This window comes from Paralichthys olivaceus, chromosome 12 (genome assembly GCF_024713975.1).
Source record: "Paralichthys olivaceus isolate ysfri-2021 chromosome 12, ASM2471397v2, whole genome shotgun sequence".
Lineage (NCBI taxonomy): Eukaryota > Metazoa > Chordata > Actinopteri > Pleuronectiformes > Paralichthyidae > Paralichthys > Paralichthys olivaceus.
This window is the reverse complement of record NC_091104.1, coordinates 4,126,346-4,146,172: the sequence shown is the minus strand read 5'-3', so window position 1 is coordinate 4,146,172 and position 19,827 is coordinate 4,126,346. Positions and strand designations below refer to the sequence as shown.

Here is a 19,827-nt window from a genome sequence, read left to right as displayed (position 1 = left end):
ATCGAGATAAAAACGTCTGTGTCAGTCGATACTGATAATGATCACGATAAAGTGTTTACACCAAGTATAAGCAAAATATCCATTTATCGCACATGACGACGTCCAACACAGTCATTGATGGTAAAGTCCTTAATTTGATAAAACTACAAAATAATATGATGATCTGAAAATATCATATTGACAAACTGCTGCTGCAACTGGGAAATATTAAAAAATAACCAGAAGCCAAGATAATAATGAGAACGAACTGAATCATCAAATCTGACTCGCTGCACTTCTGCAGGAGCTATCGACGAATCTCCTCATCGTCTAATTGTTTTGGCACATGAAGCGAGAGGGAGCGCGCACGCACACACACACACACACACTCACTCACAGGTCTTTACTGCTGCAGCCCCAGAAAAACGCTGCGTAACGACCAACATGTGGACTTTACTGTGTCCACTCCTTTAGAGAGCCTGTTAGTTTTTCTCATTTCCTGCAACGAGCCCGGGGAGAGACCCTCCCTCGTCTTCCTCTAATGCTGCTCAGACTCCGACGTCTCCACAGAGACAAACACACGAGGAGGGAACAGGCCATCTTTATTCTCTCTCTTTACTTCGGCTATTCATTATTTACCAGACGGGGGAGAGAAGAGGAAAATGAGATGACTTGCTCTCCTCTCCGCTGCACCTCCTCCCTGATGCTCCTGCCGACTCCCTGCGGTCGACACAAGTGCGCTCGAATGCACAAACACACAATTAATGCAACCACACACCCACAGTCACACAAAGACGCTGCTCGATAGTCTCATGTATTTATTAAAAACTCACATTCATGCAGGAGCACCCATGATGTGATAACAAGCTCCTTGCTAACATGGAGGAGGCAGGTTTTTTTTTAATCTATACTGCCACCAGGGGGCGTCCCAGATGGTTTGGCGTCACTTTGTGTGGAAGAGGTGGAGAAATGGTAGAATATGTGCATTTCTAGTGTGATGGAAGAAAACTACAGCAGGTTAACAGAGAAATAAGGTTTTCTATCGTTTTCTTGGACGAGCAACAAACAGGTCGAGAAGTTTTCTTAAACAAAATGTTCCAAGTTTTCTTGTTGTCACAAATTTGAAATTGATTTGCTGAATAAAAACGAAGATTCTTGAGAAACTCAGAGTCTGACAAACCCACTGGGCCCAATTACAGCTGAATTCATCACAACTAAACTCTTCCAGTGTCTCCGACCTGTTTTCATCCGTTTAGTCTCGGCTCTCTTTTCTTTTCGGAGCCGAAAAACACAAAAGTTTGACACGTGGCTTAATAGAAGAATAAAATACACAGAAGTGAAGTGAAAGTACTGCACAATCAAAACTGACTCAGAATGACAAAGTATAAAACCAGGACACAGTGACACGAACACACCATCAACTATTTCACAAATGTCCTCTAACGAGACAATTAAACACTGAACTGAGACACATGAACAGTTGGTAATAATAAAATAATCAAGTTTAAATCTTATCGAGATACAATTTTAAAAATATTGTCGTGCAAGTGTAAATTGAGTCTTGTCTCTTATTTCTATACATATAAATAACTATTTAAATACAAATAAACACTTTCCAAGGACGTGTTGCTTTAATGAATACAGCCTCATTGTAAGTTTATATATAAATATCTCAGATAAACACAATCTGTAACACAAGAAGCTTATTTGTTTATGAATCTGTGAAACTCGTCAGTTCATTTACTCTCCTGTTCTTATTGTCTGAACATTATGTTGTTCATCGAATCAAAGTCACACTGCAACCACCAGTAATAACTGTGGTTGTGTGAGGAGCGTGTGTGATTGTTTCTCGACGCCTGCGGACTTCCTGTTCTGTTCGCTAAGATTTGGCCCGAAGCGTCTGTTCAGCCGTCTTTCACCATGAGCCAGTTCGCTCCAGGTTACATTCTACATTTCTATTTTTAGAGCCCGGAGAAACGTCGGGGCGAACCCTGCTGCCAAACACGGCTGCAGCCCACTTCACACTGTGTCCACGGACGACAGGTCCCTCAGGCCCTGGGTTAATGAAGGATGTCCCAGAATGCATTTAGCACGGGGCTTAGTGTAATAGATACAAAAATAGAAAGAAAAGATGCTGACGTTTTATTTTGTGTCATTTACAAAGTAATGTCAACAGTCCTGCACGTCCACGTCCTCTGAGAGCCGAGTGTGATGGTGACAATAAATCCAGCTGAAGGGATGTTAATGAGAAAGGTAGAATAATGAGAGAGAGAGAGTGTGCGTGAGTGTGTGTGTGTGTGAATGTGTGTGTGTGTGCGTGTCCTTGACAACAGAAGCAGCCTGCGTGTTTTCACAACATGATGCAGATGTTTTTACACATCTGCAGCTCGGATGAGACAAAGATCTCAGTTTGTAGATTCCTGTTGTTTTTATTTCCAGATGCAAACAAACAAACAACAACAATCAAAATGGAGACAATTACCAGAAGTAACCATATTTGGAGGAGCAGGGGGTGGAGCCTGACTGAGATCTGCCTCGGTCACTGCACGCCAACCTGCACCTCCCACCGGCATCCATTGGACGGTACTAGCTGTCAATCACACAGTGTGTGTCATCGTCTGTTTGTGAGTAAATGTATATAGTGACTCTTAAATGACTCCGTCCTGCACATGTCTCTGTGTACACATTTCATTAAGTCACGCCCACTGTGCACCCGCTGCCTTATTGTCGGTCACATGAATAATCCAGTGGAGAGCTGGTAGAAGCCTCTCGTCCGCAGGCTTTATCCCTGAAGTCCCTCCAGCACACAAGCTGTCCTGAAACCCAGCACAGCATGTGAAGCCTCCCAGCAGACGCCTCGAACATGAAAACACAACAACACACTCACAGCTCCCGTTTATTCAGGTTTCTGAAACTCAGTGAAAACATGAAAACACTGCGAGAGTCGACTGAAGCTAATTTCCTCCCGGTGTGGATTCGGATCAGTTTGCGAAGGGGAAACTGTGCGTTCAGATTTGAGCCTTCGTACAAATATTTAGTTCATACCACAAACCATCAGAGATAAATATCAAATCGACTCATACTATCATCTGAATTCCACTGAAATTGAGGAAAATACAAACACAACTATCAAAGTAGTGATAATCTAATTAAGTTTGTTTTCACCTGATTAATCTTCGTCCAACGTTCACGCTCTGGGTTCGGTCTCCACCAGCTCCTGAGAGAAGCATCTGTCTCTTCAGCTGCTAAAAGCTTCACTATCTGCAGATCTGCTGAACTTTTTCTCCAAAGGTGAAAAATCTCTTTTAGACGGGTGACGAGGAGTTTAACAGCCGCGGGGAAGAAGTTAAATGACGGACCACATTTGCAGCACTTTCATAATAAGAGCTCTGGTCACTGTGGTTGTGCGACTGGGAAACTCTTCCTGCATCGTGCTGCTTGTGCTTCTCTCCATTCTATTGACATCTCCACTTCATCTGTTACAGTGTGATGCTCCTGAGGGTGAACACAGAGGTCGACTCTCGGTTTAAGCCCTGAGACGAAAGTTCTTTTACTTTATTTCTAGCAACTTAAAGCTGGTGAGCACAAAAACACAGCGAGTCTACAGAAAATGAAATTCTTCCCCACATCTGAAGTCCAATCGTTAGTTTGATACCTGTTGTCCAGCGAACATTTTGCTTTTTGTTATTACAGGAAAAGTTCCCTCCATCACCACAAACTGAGACAAAAGACAAACACAAAGAAATAAAAGTCGCCCTCACGTTTACACCTAAAGTCAATTGAGAGTCTCGATCAACCCAAACCCAACTCAGCGTGGGAGGAAGCCGGAGAAAAGCAGACACAAGGAAAACGTGTCCCTCCAGTCAAGTGTCCCTGATTCTGATGCGTCTCAGTTACTCGGCTCGCTCTTTAACTCCGGGTCCCGGGTCTGAGTGATGAGGCGCCTCAGCTCGTTTTGCCCGATGCTTTGCGATATATTTCATAAAAGTCAACTCAAGTTCGTGGAGGGAAACTTTACGAGCGGCTTCCTGGAGTCACGCGTGAAGAACCCAGCATTTAGTTTGATAAATAAAGTGTCAAAGAATCTGTTTGAGATTCATCAGGTTCTTCAGAACTAAAAAGTGTTTCGCTCACTGACGTACAAAGTTTCCTGGTAAATGACAGATGGAGAGAATATGAAGTGTTTTCTTTTTTTTACTGTAACATAACTTACACAAATATACATGACAGTGTGATAAGAACTACCTGAAATGACCATCTGCCATGTCCCATCTGCTAACATGGATGAGAAAGGGTTAATTATGACTTTAACTGCTGCCACTAGGGGGCGATCAAGATGATTTCACTTTTGGGAGCTGTAATTTTGTCCGTCTTGATGTCTGAGAATAAGGACTAATAATTCATGTTAATCCCAAATGATTGATGATGTTGGATTGTAATTTTTATTCCGAGGGCTGTTGGGATGTTTGTGGTGACGCATTAATAATGTTAAAAAACAAAACTCGGAAAAACGCAGCGTTGGATAAATGATTCAGAAGATCAGGTTAACGCCACGGTTTTGGGTTTAAGTTCAACGAGGAGCACCAATGAGTCTCACCACATATTTATCATCTGGGTTTTTGTTTCTCGGCCTCTTTGCATCCTAACGTGTCCTGTGAGGATAAAGCTGCAGACGTGGCAGTAAATCACTCGGCGGTATTGAGCTGCTGGTGGATTGTCTAGACTGGACCGGTGTGACTGACATAAACAACACTTTCCTCGCGCTTTATGAATAAAAGTGGAAAAAGAAAATGCTCCGCTCCTCCGCTGAGGTAAAAAGTCTCATCAGCATGTGCATAATTTAAACTGCGTTTCAGTGTCCAGACCTCAGCTGGAGAGAAAACAGCTGAACTGGCGTAAAAGATAGAACAGAAGTAATAAAAGTGCTCTGGACCGGAGTTTACAACTTTTTTTTGGAACGTGTTTATCTTTCGTTGATCTCGGATGACCGATGAAAACTCAGCAGTTTTTAGAAACACAAATGGCACCAAACACGACTGCAGCACTGAAGAGAACATTTGAATGAGACACAGAAGTTGGAGCCGAACTCTTGAGATCATTTCTCTCAGGACGGATCTGAGCCGATCTGTAAAGTGTCCGTTTCACAACAAGGAGGCTCGAGGATTTTAGAAATAACAACAGGCCTCTGGGCGTCACGGTGAACGGCTCCCTGCAGACTGATGCAGGAGTCTCTCTGTTATTTAGCCTCTTCTCTTAGAAACACCCAGAGCAAATCCACACGTCTCTAAATCAGCCCCAACACAAGCAGAATGCTAACCTCCATGAAGGTTTGATTTATTGCAGGTCTGTTGAATTAGTGTTTTTTTCATGTTCTCTGCTGGGAAACGCCGTTAAACAAATCCATTAAACCCCCCCCCCCCCCCCCCCTCTATCTGAAACCAAGGAGAAGAGGTACTCGACAGGACGGAGAGGATGTAATGGATTTTTTAAAAACAGGTCGGGAACCACTGGGTCAGATTCCTGAACAGTTGACTGTGACGCCGTTTAAAGACGTGTTCATGGACCAGGACTCATCGGTATGAAGCAGGTGGAGATGCAGGGTTATGGTGGAGGCAGATTGAAACAGGAGCCATTATCTCATCGTAATGGTAGTTTTACTTTTTAACTCACTTTTAAAACTTCACTCGCTGTGTAATCAGCCTTAATTATACACTGGGGACACAATGGAAATGAGCATCCTGTCTTTTCTGATGGAGATTTATTCCCTTCCAAAATTACAGTTTAACTGAACCTGAACTTTCAGGTCTGGTGACGCGAATCTATTTAAACACACAGTGCAGACACACAAACACACCGTGAACAGCTTGTGGATCTTAAATAGTGCGAAGTAAAGAATATCTACGTTCGCAGACTGATGTGGCGTAGGGGGCACAGCGGGTTGTTCGAACACACTCATCAATAAATCATAATCTATAAACAATGGATTTAAAACTCGCACACAAACAAACACGGTGACTTCTGCTGAGCAGGAGGAGACTTCCTGCCAGGACGTCGGTAAGAACCAGCGAAAGGGCGCGGGACATAATGAGGCGACGTGGATCATATGTATAATTTACTGTGTTGAGAAAAAGAGCTGTGAGAATATGAAGCAGGATAAAAATAAAACTCTGTCAGGATGAGTAAACAGCAACAGACTTGTTATGGAAAAAAAAAAAGAATGTGTTTCGTCCGACTCGTATGACTTTTAATAAAGGGAAATGAAAATAAAAGAATCCATCGTCTCATCGGTGAGTTCAACTCCTCATTCCCTGATTTTTCCTCTCAGATTTCCCACCGGAGGCGTCGTCTCCAATAAAGTGCCGCTCTCGTTCTGCACAGACGGTGTGACTGACAGCTGGAGTGTTTCAGGGATGAACATGAAAACTCTCCCGGACGAGTCGTCCGGAGAAGACGATGATGATGACGTGTCAGAGAAATCAAAGGTTGAGGGCCGGCGGCGTAAAAACTTCAACTACTCCGACTCCTGAGGTGCAGGTTTTAATACATGTCAGAGCCAAATCATCCTGTTCGCCCCCTGCTGGCTGGCTGCAATAAGGGTCATTACTCCGTCACCCATTGAACCAGCAAATTATCTTCTCAATGTTAACTTCCATACAAAGTGTGGGGGGGGCTGACAGTGAAGACAAACGTGTATCGGACACTTACCCTCTTGCGCAGGTTGCAGGTGAGGAAGAGGTTGCGGGAGAAGGAGTTGGCGAAGGCCGTGTAAAACTCCAGCACCTTGAGCAGGGCCTCTCTCTTGATGACATGGAGGTCGCAGTACGTTAGCGCCCGGACGTTAGCGCACGCGTGTGCAAGGGTCGTTTCTTTCCAGAAGACGTCACCAAACACGTCACCTTTACCTGAGAGAAGAGCAAAACAAAAGACGAGGAAGATCGGAGTTTAACGGAACAAGAGAAACAAGAGGCTTCGTTTAAACGCTGATATCGGACCAGCACATGACAACTTATTGTTAAAATCAGTCCGTTTAATGTTAGAAAATCAAATGAAAGAGTAGAAGACAACTTGAATGTAAAACAGGAAGACACTGATTGACATATGTTAACTGTGAAATATTGGACAAACTGTACAAACGCCGTCTGCATCTCTGCATGAGCCAAACACTTGCACTCTTATTTTAGTCCTTAGCAACAGTTTTACCTGTCCTTAGCAACCACAGCTGCTGATTTCACCATGGACACCGTCAGACGCTGATATCATGAGACATGTTACAGCTACAGTTTCAGATCCAACGTAATCCGAGTGGAATGAAAATGTGAAAACATGGCAGAGACAAGGAGAAAGGGAAGTTCTTCTTTCTTTTTTTTTTCACAGATAACTTGTGCTCGAAATGAAGATTATTATGAAGTGATTTAAAATAAGAATTAACTGCACTGAGAGATTATTGAGCGAGTGGATTAAGAAACGTCAGTCAGAGCCAGCTCTGCTGTGAGGAGGAGAAAGATCAGAACAGGGAAACCTTGTCTCCTGAACTTTCATCACGTCCAACAGCAGCTGCTCCCCGTCCATCAAACACTCTCAGTTGTAACATGTCGAGGTTTTCGTTGGAGTTTCTGTTTGACATCTGTCTTTTGGGTCTTTTCTCTTTCTGCTCAACCAAAGTGGATTTTGATGCTGTCGACACAGTTCTGTGCTTTCAAAGGAACGTTTGATTGAACTGAGACAGTTTTAAATGTATTTTAACAGAGAGAAGTTGTGGATTTCTTGCATGACGATAATTAAACAAAAGTCTTGAGCTCGCAGCACCGACCCTCTCCACTTCACCTGCTTTTCTCCGCTGGCTTCAGCCCAAACGCAGCCAGCTGGATACTTGACTTATCAAGTGCCAGCATACATTCCCCATGCTAATCACCCAACGCATGTTTACACTTCATCGCCTCGGCAACGCCACAGTTTTCTTCTGATAATAATTGTAATATGAGGAATGAGATTCATGTGTCACCAAAAGCAGAAAGTGATGTTCAATCAACAAAAAGTAGAGAATAATAAAATGGAAAGAACATTTTGATAAGTAGTAAATGACGCTTCCACATTATTCTCCCTGAAGAGATTCATTCAAAAGTCAGATCTGGGCTAATCAGGCCTCAAATCTGTGTCAAACCTCCTCTGACAGCTGATCCAGAGAGGATGTGTCAGCCCACACTGTCCACGAGCTGTCACAACACTCGTACAGCGCTGCAGTGTGCGAGCGAGCGGCTCTCATCTCCACTCTCCCTCCTCCGAGCCCCTGAGGGCCCCTTTCTCTCCGAACATCCAGCAGCACCTCAGGCAGCAGGCCTCGTCTGGAATGAGCTCCCTGGAGACCCGCAGCTTCTCGCCAATTAGGACGGATGTGGACTTGGTCACACCTGGTTGTGGGCTGGCGGAGGCGGTGGCGGCGGCGGCGGCGGCGGCGGCTGTGTGCACCGACTGTGACACTGTGGTGTTAAACATCACAGCGAGGACCGTTGTGATGTGAAGTGGGCAGAGGTGGAAGCGTTGGTGCCACGACCCCTAACGCCAGGTTCCACCAGAAACTATCGCTCACATCATTCTGCTCACAGGGAGTTTACACACTGAGCATGAGACGTCCGTTAGAACCCATCACCTTCTGTTGGAGTGTTTAGTCCAGTTTAAGAGCTTGTTTTGATCCCGTGCCTTCGTCCAGCAGATAAAGAACAAGCCAGTGGCCGGAAAAGAGGAAATCCAGGAGTGAAGCTCTGATATAAATAAAATCAAACGACATGTTGGTGATTAAAAACAGGGAGTCGTGTGTGAGAGCGTCTTCTATTTCATCTATATCCGGCTTGGTTCTTTATTTCCTCGACCGAGGAGGTTACCATAGTTTGCACGATCACGAAAAACCTTGTGTACAATAACAGAGAGACGATTTAAAGACTGATCAGAAAACGATGTCATGAAATCAGAAAATGACTTCATGCGTCCTTCAAGAATCCAATGATCTACAGAACTAATGGATTATTAAGCATTTGTCATCAAACAGTATAAATAAACTCGTCTGACTGGGACGTACAGAACATGGACAGGGACTGTGGATTGATGACGCGTGTCGATGATGCAGCTCTGTGTCATGAAACCTTGCTCATGGGTCGTTGAAGCATCATAATAATTCATCTTTCACTCTGCAGACAAATGTTCACGCTCATTTGTTTGCTTCCATTTTCAACTCAAGTTGATTGATGAGTTTTTCTCCGTTTGTTAAACTGCAAGAAAAAAAACCCATAAAGAAGTTTAATTAAGTTCATTGCGTTCTCAGTGGATTCGCTCAAATGCCCCAAAACCATTAGTATATTAATCACCACCACTTATGCTAATCAGGCAGTTAATTCCGATAATGAAATGTATTGATTACCACACTGACTGTGTGTTTCTACGAGCTTCAGATCAAGAAGGTTGGAGGAATTATTTGAATTCATTCATTTATTTGAGATAAACATGCAAATGTTTGCAGCTTGGTTCTTTCAAAAGTTGATAAATGGATGTTTTCCGATCAGCTAAAGTCGTCAGACAGGTGCGACACTTGAGATTTAATTTGTGTGAAGAAGACGTCAGGTTGAAGGCGACGCTCTCGCTGCGGCTGGAGGCTCATCTCGTCCCGCTCGCCGCTGACGCGTCGCTCGCTGGGCCTGAACATATTGCTGTGTGGATAGAAGGCCAGGCTGAAATCCCCTTCTCATAACCGAGCATGAATAATGGATCAAGAAATTAATCAGCTCATCACTTCGTCGAAACAAAGAACGAGAGCGAGCGAATCCTCTCCTCAGACCGAGAGCAGAGGAGAAACCATCAATATATAACTCGGGTCAAAGGGCTGGTTGAGTTAGCTCGTCTGTTTATTCAGCTGCTCTCTCACTTCTGAACGTTCGATAGGACGACAGGATGGAGACGATAAGAGAGGAGCAGACGAGGAATCACATGAAGGTGACTGGATTTATCTTTTGGACCCGAGGATTGTGGGTAGTGTTGAATTTCTCCTAGATATTGCGAATAAAACACATATTTCTTAAAGCGCACATGATGTCATACACACTTTACAAAGTACTGTCTCACAATCTCAGAGCTTGTGGTGAGTCTACCTCGGATGGTTAAAACATTACGGCTGATAAACTGAAGAGCATCTCGTGTCTCTTTCAAATCTCCGTCTGGTTTAACGTGGCTGGACGGATTCCGAACCTCCGTCAGGATCTTTTGTTAAAATCAGGTCAAACACTCGGACTCTGAGCTCCGCTCTCGCTCTCAGACGCTCTCGCTCTCGGGCGCTCTCGCTCTCGGACGCTCTCGCTCTCGGACGCTCTGGCTCTCGGACGCTCTCGCTCTCGGACGCTCTCGCTCTCGGACGCTCTCGCTCTCGGACGCTCTGGCTCTCGGACGCTCTCACTCTCGGACGCTCTCGCTCTCTCCTGCAGTCGTTACAGAATGAGTTTATTCAGAGCTGGTGGACGATGGGAAATTAGGGGTTTATTAGTTACGAGTAATTACTGGAGCAGCCACAGTATTGCCTTGTTACTGTGGGACAAGTATTGTGTTTACGTTCTCGTGTGTGTGTGTGTTTGTGTGTGTGTTTGCTCGTCCACACTCGTATATGTGAGATGTCAAAGTGTGTGATACCCGAGAGAAAACTAATTCCCACAGCTCGTACCTGCAGAAGTTAAAGAGTCATGATAAACAAATACACACTGACATCATATCTGCACCTTTGTTCCTCGAGTGTGTGTATCAGTGTGTATTTCTGTGTTATCAGTGTGTATTTAGTGTGTATTTCTCTGTTATCAGTGTATATAAGTGTGTATCAGTGTGTATCGGTGTGTATTTGTGTGTTATTTGTTGTGTATCAGTGTGTATCGTGTGTATTTCTGTGTTATCAGTGTATATAAGTGTGTATCAGTGTGTATCAGTGTGTATCAGTGTGTATTAGTGTGTATCAGAGTGTCGGTGTGTATTTGTGTATATAAGTGTGTATCAGTGTGTATCAGTGTGTGTCGGTGTGTGTTGGTGTGTATTAGTGTGTATCAGAGTGTCGGTGTGTATTTGTGTGTTATTTGTTGTGTATCAGTGTGTATCGTGTGTATTTCTGTGTTATCAGTGTATATAAGTGTGTATCAGTGTGTATCAGTTTGTGTCGGTGTGTATCAGTGTGTATTAGTGTGTATCAGAGTGTCGGTGTGTATTTGTGCACCTTGCCAGTGGACACTAATGAGAGCAGCCTGTAGGAGCCTCAGGAGGCCGCCTCACTGCTCAGCCTTGGGAAATCAGTGGCTTTAAATCCAACTCTCACCCCCTTCATCCTCCTCCTCCTCCTCCTCCTCCTCCTCCTCCTCCTCCTCCTCTTCTTTTTCCCTCTGTCCTCTTCTCACTTTCACTCTCATCTTTTTAATCTTTTGAAAATTCTCTCTATCGCTTCCTCTTCCGAAACTCCCTCTTCTAACCTTCCCCCCCCCCCCGTTTTCCAATTAAACTACTTCTTTGCCTTCATCTTACCTCCAGTCCTTGCTTCCTTCATCCTTTCCTCATCTCCTTCCCTTGCAAATCACCTCTGTGTCCACGTTCCTCTCTTTGTCTTCCATCTCTGCTCAGCCATCAGCTTCCTCACCTTTTCTCCTGCCTCCGTCTCTTTGACTTTCCCTCCTTCTCTTTTCTGCATCAAACCTCTTCTTGTCCTCCTGCATCTCATCTTCTTTCTCTCTTTCTCCTACAGTTTCTTTCTCTCTTGTCCCTGTTCCCAGCCTCCTCTGCTCCGAGCTGAAAACAGACGAAGATCACTGGAGCAGGTAAGAATCCAAAAAAACATCTCTCCTCCGCTCTAATCCTGTTGTCCTCCTACCTCGATCTGTCCATCGCCCACTGTGCTCAGCTCATGCAGACTGTCCATGTGTGCGTGTGCTAAGATAGAAATATTACAAAACAGGTGTACACACGTGTCGCTGCAAGTTTAACGGATTATTTCTGCATGTGTGGTGTGAGTTTTTGGAAGGTGACTCAAACACTGTGTGTGTGTGGAGGCTCAAATGCAGGAGAAAGAGGAAAAAGAGCAAAATGCTAAATATCCCGAGGTTAAGATTCTTTAAGGTTAAACTGCTGAGAACAAGAAGAGGAAATGAGAAAATTGTCTTATGATGACGACGAGCGTAGAGGAGCTGCGAGTTAGAAATGTGAGACTCGTAGTTTTGGAGGAAACACAGAAGAAACAATATTCCACCGGCTGATTATAATCCTGTCCGTCTCTCCACGGCAACAGAGGCTGCTGATGACGACCACTGATTAATGTCCTCGATGTGATGAAGATGAAGATGAAGACCGTTGCCTCGTCTGACTCGGACGCCTAATGAGGTTAAAGAAGAGAAGAGGCAACAGAAGCTTCCTCTCCTCTCCCACTTTTCACATTTCTGTCACTTCTGAACAATATTTCTCCTCCTGTTTTTATCTCTTTGATGTGTTCTCCTCTCCTGCATCCTGGTTTCTTATTTTAACTGCTGTTGAAGCTAATCCTCACGTTCGGCTTCCGTGGAGCTGTGGCTTTAACATCACGGATCACTATCGCACATGCCAGCCACGGGCTCTACAGCCACGATCTGGATCTGCTGCAGCTTGTGTGGGCGCCGGGTCGACACCGATCCTCAATACCGCAACATACACAGATTCTATTTACAGATAGAAAAGATGGCGACTGATCGTGAGGAATTAGATTTTTTAAAAATCTGCATCACTGGAAGTTTCCATCACATTTTCCTGGACATGGATTTACTAAACTGTATAAAAATAAATGAACATTTGTACTTGACCGATCCTTAAACCTGCAATAAATCAATACATCAATATCTAATCAGGGGAATTATTTCCCTGTGAAGTCACGGAGGTTGTTGCTGCAGTGAAAACAGTGAAAATCAACATCGCTGCAGCTCCGGAGCCTCTTGACGGAGTTAGTTAGTTTATTAAAAAACGTGCTGGTGCAGAAAGTGGAACACTGAGGAGGTGGAAGAGATCTGGATACACAACCAAAACTAGGACTTTCTTTATCAACATCCATGAGTTATTCTCTGAGAAATCAAGGAAATGGTTGAGAAATATCCTGTATCTCAATGTTATTCCGGCCCTGAACTAGATCCACAACACATTGAAATATTGAATACTGAAATAAAATGTCTGTGACCATTTCCCATGAAAACTCTGTCACAGGACGTGCTTCTTCCCCCTCGTGGTCATAAAGAGTGTGAGGAAGCTTTAAGGATTCACGGGATGAGCTCAGGAAACAAATATTAACGATGCACGAACAGTAGGAAACGATTTGCACTTAATGCAAATAACATTCTGCAGGAGACCATTTCTGTTCTCGATTAAGGAACCCAAGAGGTGGAAATAGTTTTTAAACATCCACATAGTTTCTGTTGTAACGAGGAAATAATGTAGAAAAACTTCGGGAGGATTTTCTCTCTGCACGACTCTGTTGTCCAGAGACAAACGTGTTTTTAACAGCGTCGTCACATTCTCACAATCTCCACAATGACTTTACAGACGATGCTGTGACCAATAAAACCAACGGTTGTCGTAAACAACTTTTCAAATCGATTTTCTCGTCCAGGAAACAGCTCAGGATGTTGTCGTGACGTCATAAACTTGTAAATAACGACAGTAAACTCTTTAAATCAAGAGTCTGTCGGGTCGTTGTGTTGTTGTCGGTCTGTAACGACTCGTGTGCGTTTGTGTGAATCTTAACGACCCCCATCGGCTGTGCAGGTTCGTCCTCGCTCTCCGATTCCAATGATCATCTCTCGCTCTGGTTGTTGTGTCAGTAAACGCTCTTCAGGGGCCTGATGATGACAATGTGCACTTCAGCGGCTGCCGCAGTCATTTGTCGTCATCAACACTTTCTGTGTCTCAGTAAAAAGCAGCTTCTCTGAAATGATCTCCCTCTGATTGTTCCTCATGAATATTACAGGACGAGGCTGCGGACGGAGACACCTGAGGACTGCTTGTGTTGGACACCTGAGAGTCAGACATGGTCGTACGAGCTCTGGTCTCACACACACATGAGTTTCATACGAGGACGAAATATTTTTGAAGACAAGCAGCAGATTCACTTTCTCCCTAAAAAACCCACCAGCTGCTGCTTTTATAAGAATGTCATTTATTTTCTCCTCGTCTTTATCGTCACGTTCTTTCAAACTGTGTCTGAACTCGGCGTCTTTCAGACTTCTGATTGTGTCGCAGCGCCCCCCCCCCGACACAACCTCTCCCAGGATTCATTGCACATCGATGACTCGAGTATCAATCCATAACCCATCTGTTCAAAAACCAAGGGGCATTTAAAACGTTCTCATAGTGTCCGACTCCCCCTGAACTGGGACACGGGAGAGAAGGGGGAGGACACACTCTGTTCAGTTTTTATCATTCTCCTCCTCCCAAATGTTCAAAAAGACAAGGACGACATCTCCGACCCGACAAACGTGTCTCTGCTACGTTCAGCGAAACACTGTCGTAATTTTCCCATCGAGCGCCCACGCTGTTCAAAGGGAAAACACATGTGCATCCATCTTGGGGCTCAGAATTATCAAGGAAGAGATAAGACTCCAAAGGTGGGAGCACAACACTCGCACACACACACACGTTTTCATTCTCACATCTAATCAACTAAATGACCACGTACCTAAGATGGCGATGACCTCATCGTCCTGGATGACCTCCAGCGACCCCGACACCACGAAACACAGCGTGTCCACGCTCTCCCCGGCGTGGAATATCAGGTCCCCGGGGGCGCAGTGGGTGGTCTGAAACTCCACGGCCAGCGAGCGAAGGCAGCCGTCACTGGCTAAACGGAACGCCGGATGTTCGTTGAACACCTGAGGAAGGAGGCGGATCAATCCCTCCATGTCCGACAGTGTGCGAGGAGGCTGAACTCACATTTGACACCTCACAGCTTCAATCACGTGAACGTCTCATTAGTCTGTGACATTTGAAAAGTGTTGAACTCGTGCTGATTGAAGTGTCGTGTTTCTGTCTTTGTCTGATGGAGACGGTTTGGACGGTTTGTGGACGTGGAGCAAAACATCGATTCTGATGCTCATACTTTTACTTGTAATGGAGTACTTATACACGTGGCGTTACTTCCTCCGTCAGTGAAATCAAATTAAAGGATCTTTCTACCAAGTATTATTTTGTATTATCACAAACCTTTTCCTTCCATCTTCTACTGTTAGTTTATTCCTTTTAAATCATCAAACTTACTCAGAAGATATTCTGACGATTGTATTATTTGAAATGTGTGACGGTTTTTTTGCCCTCAAGCTTTGTCTGATTCGTTTTCTTTCATTTTCATTATAAAAGCAAAGAACTTATCGATGTTATAACATTTTTCTTCTGCTTCTTTGAAGAAATCCACACATTTTCTTACGGATTTAAACTAAACAGTGTTCTCATCTATTATTAAAAGGGTCGTCCTGCTCTGGTGTAAATGTTCTGTACAAACATCGTCTGCACACATTCTGGTTTAATCCCTGAACTTGAAAACTTCTTCAGATGAAAAGACGGAATGCATTTTATTTAAAACATCAGTGTTATTGTTCCAGAATGTCCAGAAATTTAAAATCACTTTGTTACAGACAGAATTAACCTAATAAAATAAACTATTTTAAAGGTTATTATGTTATTTATCGATTTTATCATTCAGCTTCAATAATTCTCCACTGTAACAGTTTCATCTAATTGTTCTGGTGTATTTCTCACATCGAGCTGCGACACATGGTGCTTTAGAATATCGTGTATTCTATTAGGAATAATACATATTATAGTCAGTAATATAATTTATTTTTAAAAACATCGAGTGTATATTTACACGTACCTTCCTGTTGAGATGGACACAGATGTCGGCTCGCATGTCCTTGGGACAAATGGACAAGACCTGGAGAAGAGAGTTTAGAAAAAATCAAAACAAATTGAATTAAATCAAATTAAATGAACTTTATATTTAGGGTGAAATGTTCGCAACAGAAGAGTAAATCAGGTACAAACAGTTTGAGGTGGTGACTGGATGTGAACACGTCGCGTCAACATCTCACACGTGACCTTGTGACCTCTCACCTTCTCCGTGTCGATGCCTTTGGACATGGACCAGGTGGAGACGATGTAGTCCATCACCCGCTCGCTCAGGCCCTTGGGGACCTGGTAGAGCTTCAGGAAGTCCCTGACGTTGTTGAGCATCTCGTGGTAGCGGTTGGTGTTGGCGTACATCTGCTGGAAGATGGTGGTCACGTTTCCAAAGATGGTGGCATAGAGCAGCGCTACGGAGAAAGACACGGGGGGGGTAAATATGTTTGACTTCTTTTGAACGAGGTCCATGAATCATTCTCTGAACTTTGAAAATGTCGGAAAAACAAAGAATGTTGAGGAGAGCGAGAGAGAGAGATTCCTGGAGCTGCATCAAACTTTAATGAGTTCCTCTCTGACTCCGGTTTCATAGTCATCCATCCAGTAGTTTGTGCGTAACCATGGAAACCAAACGAGCAAAGAGACGCAGATGAAAACTCCAAGAAGATAAAGAAGAGAGCACGTTTACAGCCACAGAGAAGGTTCTTGGTTTGAACCCCAGCTCGTCCCGGGGTCTTTCTGTGTGGAGTTCATTAAAGATTTAAATTACGCGTTAGAAGTATAAATAATAAATGGATGTGTTGTAAAGGCAGAAACTATTGGATGAAGAGGAAGACGTTGTAATTTTAAAAAGTGGATAAAACCAGTAGTTGTGACGTGTCCTGTCAGGTGACAGACTGAAGCCACCACGGGTTTCACTGCATCGGAGCAAACTTAAAGCCACCGAGCGTCGTCAGCCTCCTCTTTCCCCTGCCGCTGCTTCTGTTTCCATAGAGACCTCACTCAAAATAGTTCTCCCTCTTTTAACCCCCAACCGCCTCCTCCTCCTCCTCCTCCTCCTCCTGCTGCCAGCCAATAAATATGACAAAAGAAAGCGGAGAAGAAAAAGCAAGTTTAAATGGGATGTGATGATGGTACACAAGCGGCGGCACAATCAGTAAGTGCAGGGAGAAAGGAAGCGGACGGACAGACAGCGGCAGAGAGCGACTGTGTTTTTGGAGATAAAGTGTTTACGAGAAAGAAAAACCAAAAAGAAAAAGAAGCAGGAAGACACAGACGCTGTTTAGTTTTTTTAATGCTCAGAGCGAACGTGTCCCACAGAAGAGTAAATATGAGAGATAGAAAATAAGAGTAAAGCAGAATTCGGAGACACAAAGAGGAAAGAGTGTGTTTCTTTAACAGGTTGTCAGCGCTGAGATAAACACTGGTTCTCTTCCAGGACCTGTCAGCTGGAACTGAAACTCAGAGACACGTCTCCCACCTGCACCAAGCACCAGGCTGCTAATTGGACGACTGGACGGCCAATGTCCCCTGAGCGCTGGAGGTTTAACCCGCAAACCAGCAGCCGAGGACGTGAAGAGGTTCATTTAAACTCTGTTTGAACTCAGACACCTGAAATACGAACTACAAACTCAAAACTACTTTTATTTACAGGGATCGACAAAGTCGGGGAATACGAGGGGGCGTTCCGAGGTCGACACGCTGCCTCAGCGTGACGAGCAACTAAACAAGACCAGTCAACACAAAGTGAATCCACAACCAAAACAATGACACAAGAATAAAATCAACACAAAGAGTTTGTCTGAGCTATGAATGAAAACCACTTGAACCGATTATTATTATTAATGGTGTGAAGCTGCTCTGATTATAGAACCTGAGAGAGTTAACGACAGGAAAAACAAAAATAACGCATCTGTGCACGATCATCCGAGCACGAATACTCGATCAGATCCGTGTGAGCTGCATGAAGTCACTGGATCCTCACTCCACAAACTGCAGCGGCCGTTAAAGAGCACTTTCCTGGGTAGTCAGGCAACAGATCGTCGTCGTCATCTCACAACTTTATTTGACATCTCATCTGTCCCCCCTGGTTCTATGTATTTAAATCTGTCTCTGTCCTCCTGCCCCTGGCTTCCACAGTGAGATGGGGACGTATTGGGAGGAGGATGGTGAGGATGAGGAGCAGATGAAGAGCTTAATCTCCTCATATTTATCAGCTGACGGAGCAGCACCCGGAGGGACGGAGGAGCAGACGCTGTCGGAGTGACGTTGATTAACCGGAGAGAAAGTTTGTCTCCAAATCGACTGTGACACCGAAAAGGAAAATACATCAGAACCAAATGATGATGTTCTGGTTTGAACTGATCTGATGAATCGTTTTCCCGCGTCGCTGCTCTGCAGACTCCGAACTGTCGGACTGTCCGGAGAGCGTCTGCAGGAAGTCCGGAGATTTTCGGTTCAGGGGCTCAGTGCAGTTCGGAGATGATTTCTGTGTTTGACAGAGCGGGACTGGAGCCGGCTGAGGAGAAATCTACAGGAGGTTTGTGGGATGGAGCCTGAACGAGCTCCGGTTCCTTTACACACCGAATGTGAAATGTTCCTGCATGTGAATGTTTCAGGTGAACAGTGACAGGGATGTTTCTCGCTGCTGGTCGGAGGGACTGGAGGTTATTTCTGGGACTCTGACAGGAAACAGCAAGTGTTGTTGTGGTGTTGTTGTGGTGTTGTTGTGGTGTTGTTGTGGTGTTGTTGTGGTGCTGTCCACCACCCACAGAGGCCTGTGGACTGAACCAGGTTATGTCAACGTACTGACACAAACAACACTGAGTTTTTTTTTTTTTAGAGTTTCTCTGTTCAGATGTTCTTAGTTTCAACCTGAATTGAAACTAATAGTTTTACACTTATTTCCACGTCTGCAAGCAATTTGGTAAAAATCTGATTCCACCAGATGTGGGATCTGCTGCTCTTTTATAAAACACAGGGTTGTGTTTACTCTGTCAACAGTCGAAATATATCTGGAAGCGATGATTCTCCCTCAGCTCACTTTTCTTTATGAGATCGTCAAAGAGAGACGGAGCCGGATGATGAAATATTTCTACGAGAGGTAAAAACAGCAAATGTCACTCGGCTGGGGTCAAACTGAGAATTTCTGTGTGTGTGACAATGAAAAAAAATGTTTGTCTGTGTGTTTGTGAGAGATCAGGAGAGATCAGAGGCCGCGTACCTCATGTGTATTTTTTTTCTCTCTTGTGGCTTTGGGACGAGGAGCTCAGGACGATTTGTCAGAGTGAATGAGTGTGAGCGACAGAAATCTGTCAGTCCAGCAGGACGACGCAGACACAGTGTCACCGCCCGGAGCCCCGAGAACATTCATCACAACACATCTACATGAGACGACAACCAGCGCACACACACACACTCACACACACACACACACACACACACACACACACACACACACACACACACACACACACACACACACAGATGTGAAGACAGAGGCACACACACACTTTCACAAAGATAACATATATCATAAATCTAAGTCTGATTGGTTTTCATCACGATGGAGGTGAGAGCCTTCATCCTGACCGTGTGATCTGAAGTTCTGATTCGATGGAAGCGTCCCGTCCCGATTGTTTTCACCGGTGATACACAAACACAAACAAAAACCAGCAACACAAGCCGCACGGAATCAGAACTTTCGGAAGAAGCCACCTCCCTCACGAACCATCGTGCTCAGTCCACTTGCTGCTCAGCGAGCCAGGGCGGCGTCCGCAGGCTGCGTCTTGACACATTACACACGGACGGGACGCCGCGCTCGGCCGGACAAACACCCAGAGAAGCAGTCGGCTGCATCAGACCCACAAACCCCCTGAAAAAAAAAAAAAAAAAGAAAAAGCTGCGGTATAAATGTGTTTTGACAAGCGG

General features: G+C 44.5%; 1 protein-coding gene across 2 annotated transcripts in view; it reads right to left on the bottom strand.

Moving 5' to 3' along the window:
- kcnh5b (potassium voltage-gated channel, subfamily H (eag-related), member 5b) overlaps positions 1 to 19,827 on the bottom strand; it is a 78,684-nt gene that overhangs the window by 13,088 nt on the left and 45,769 nt on the right. For both annotated transcript variants that reach the window (XM_069535985.1, XM_069535984.1), the window contains exons 9-12: positions 16,111 to 16,310; positions 15,872 to 15,931; positions 14,681 to 14,873; positions 6,685 to 6,881 (exon numbers count right to left, since the gene is read on the bottom strand). In XM_069535985.1, the coding sequence (XP_069392086.1) occupies positions 6,685 to 6,881; positions 14,681 to 14,873; positions 15,872 to 15,931; positions 16,111 to 16,310 (650 nt within the window). The remainder of the gene's footprint in view (positions 1 to 6,684; positions 6,882 to 14,680; positions 14,874 to 15,871; positions 15,932 to 16,110; positions 16,311 to 19,827) is intronic.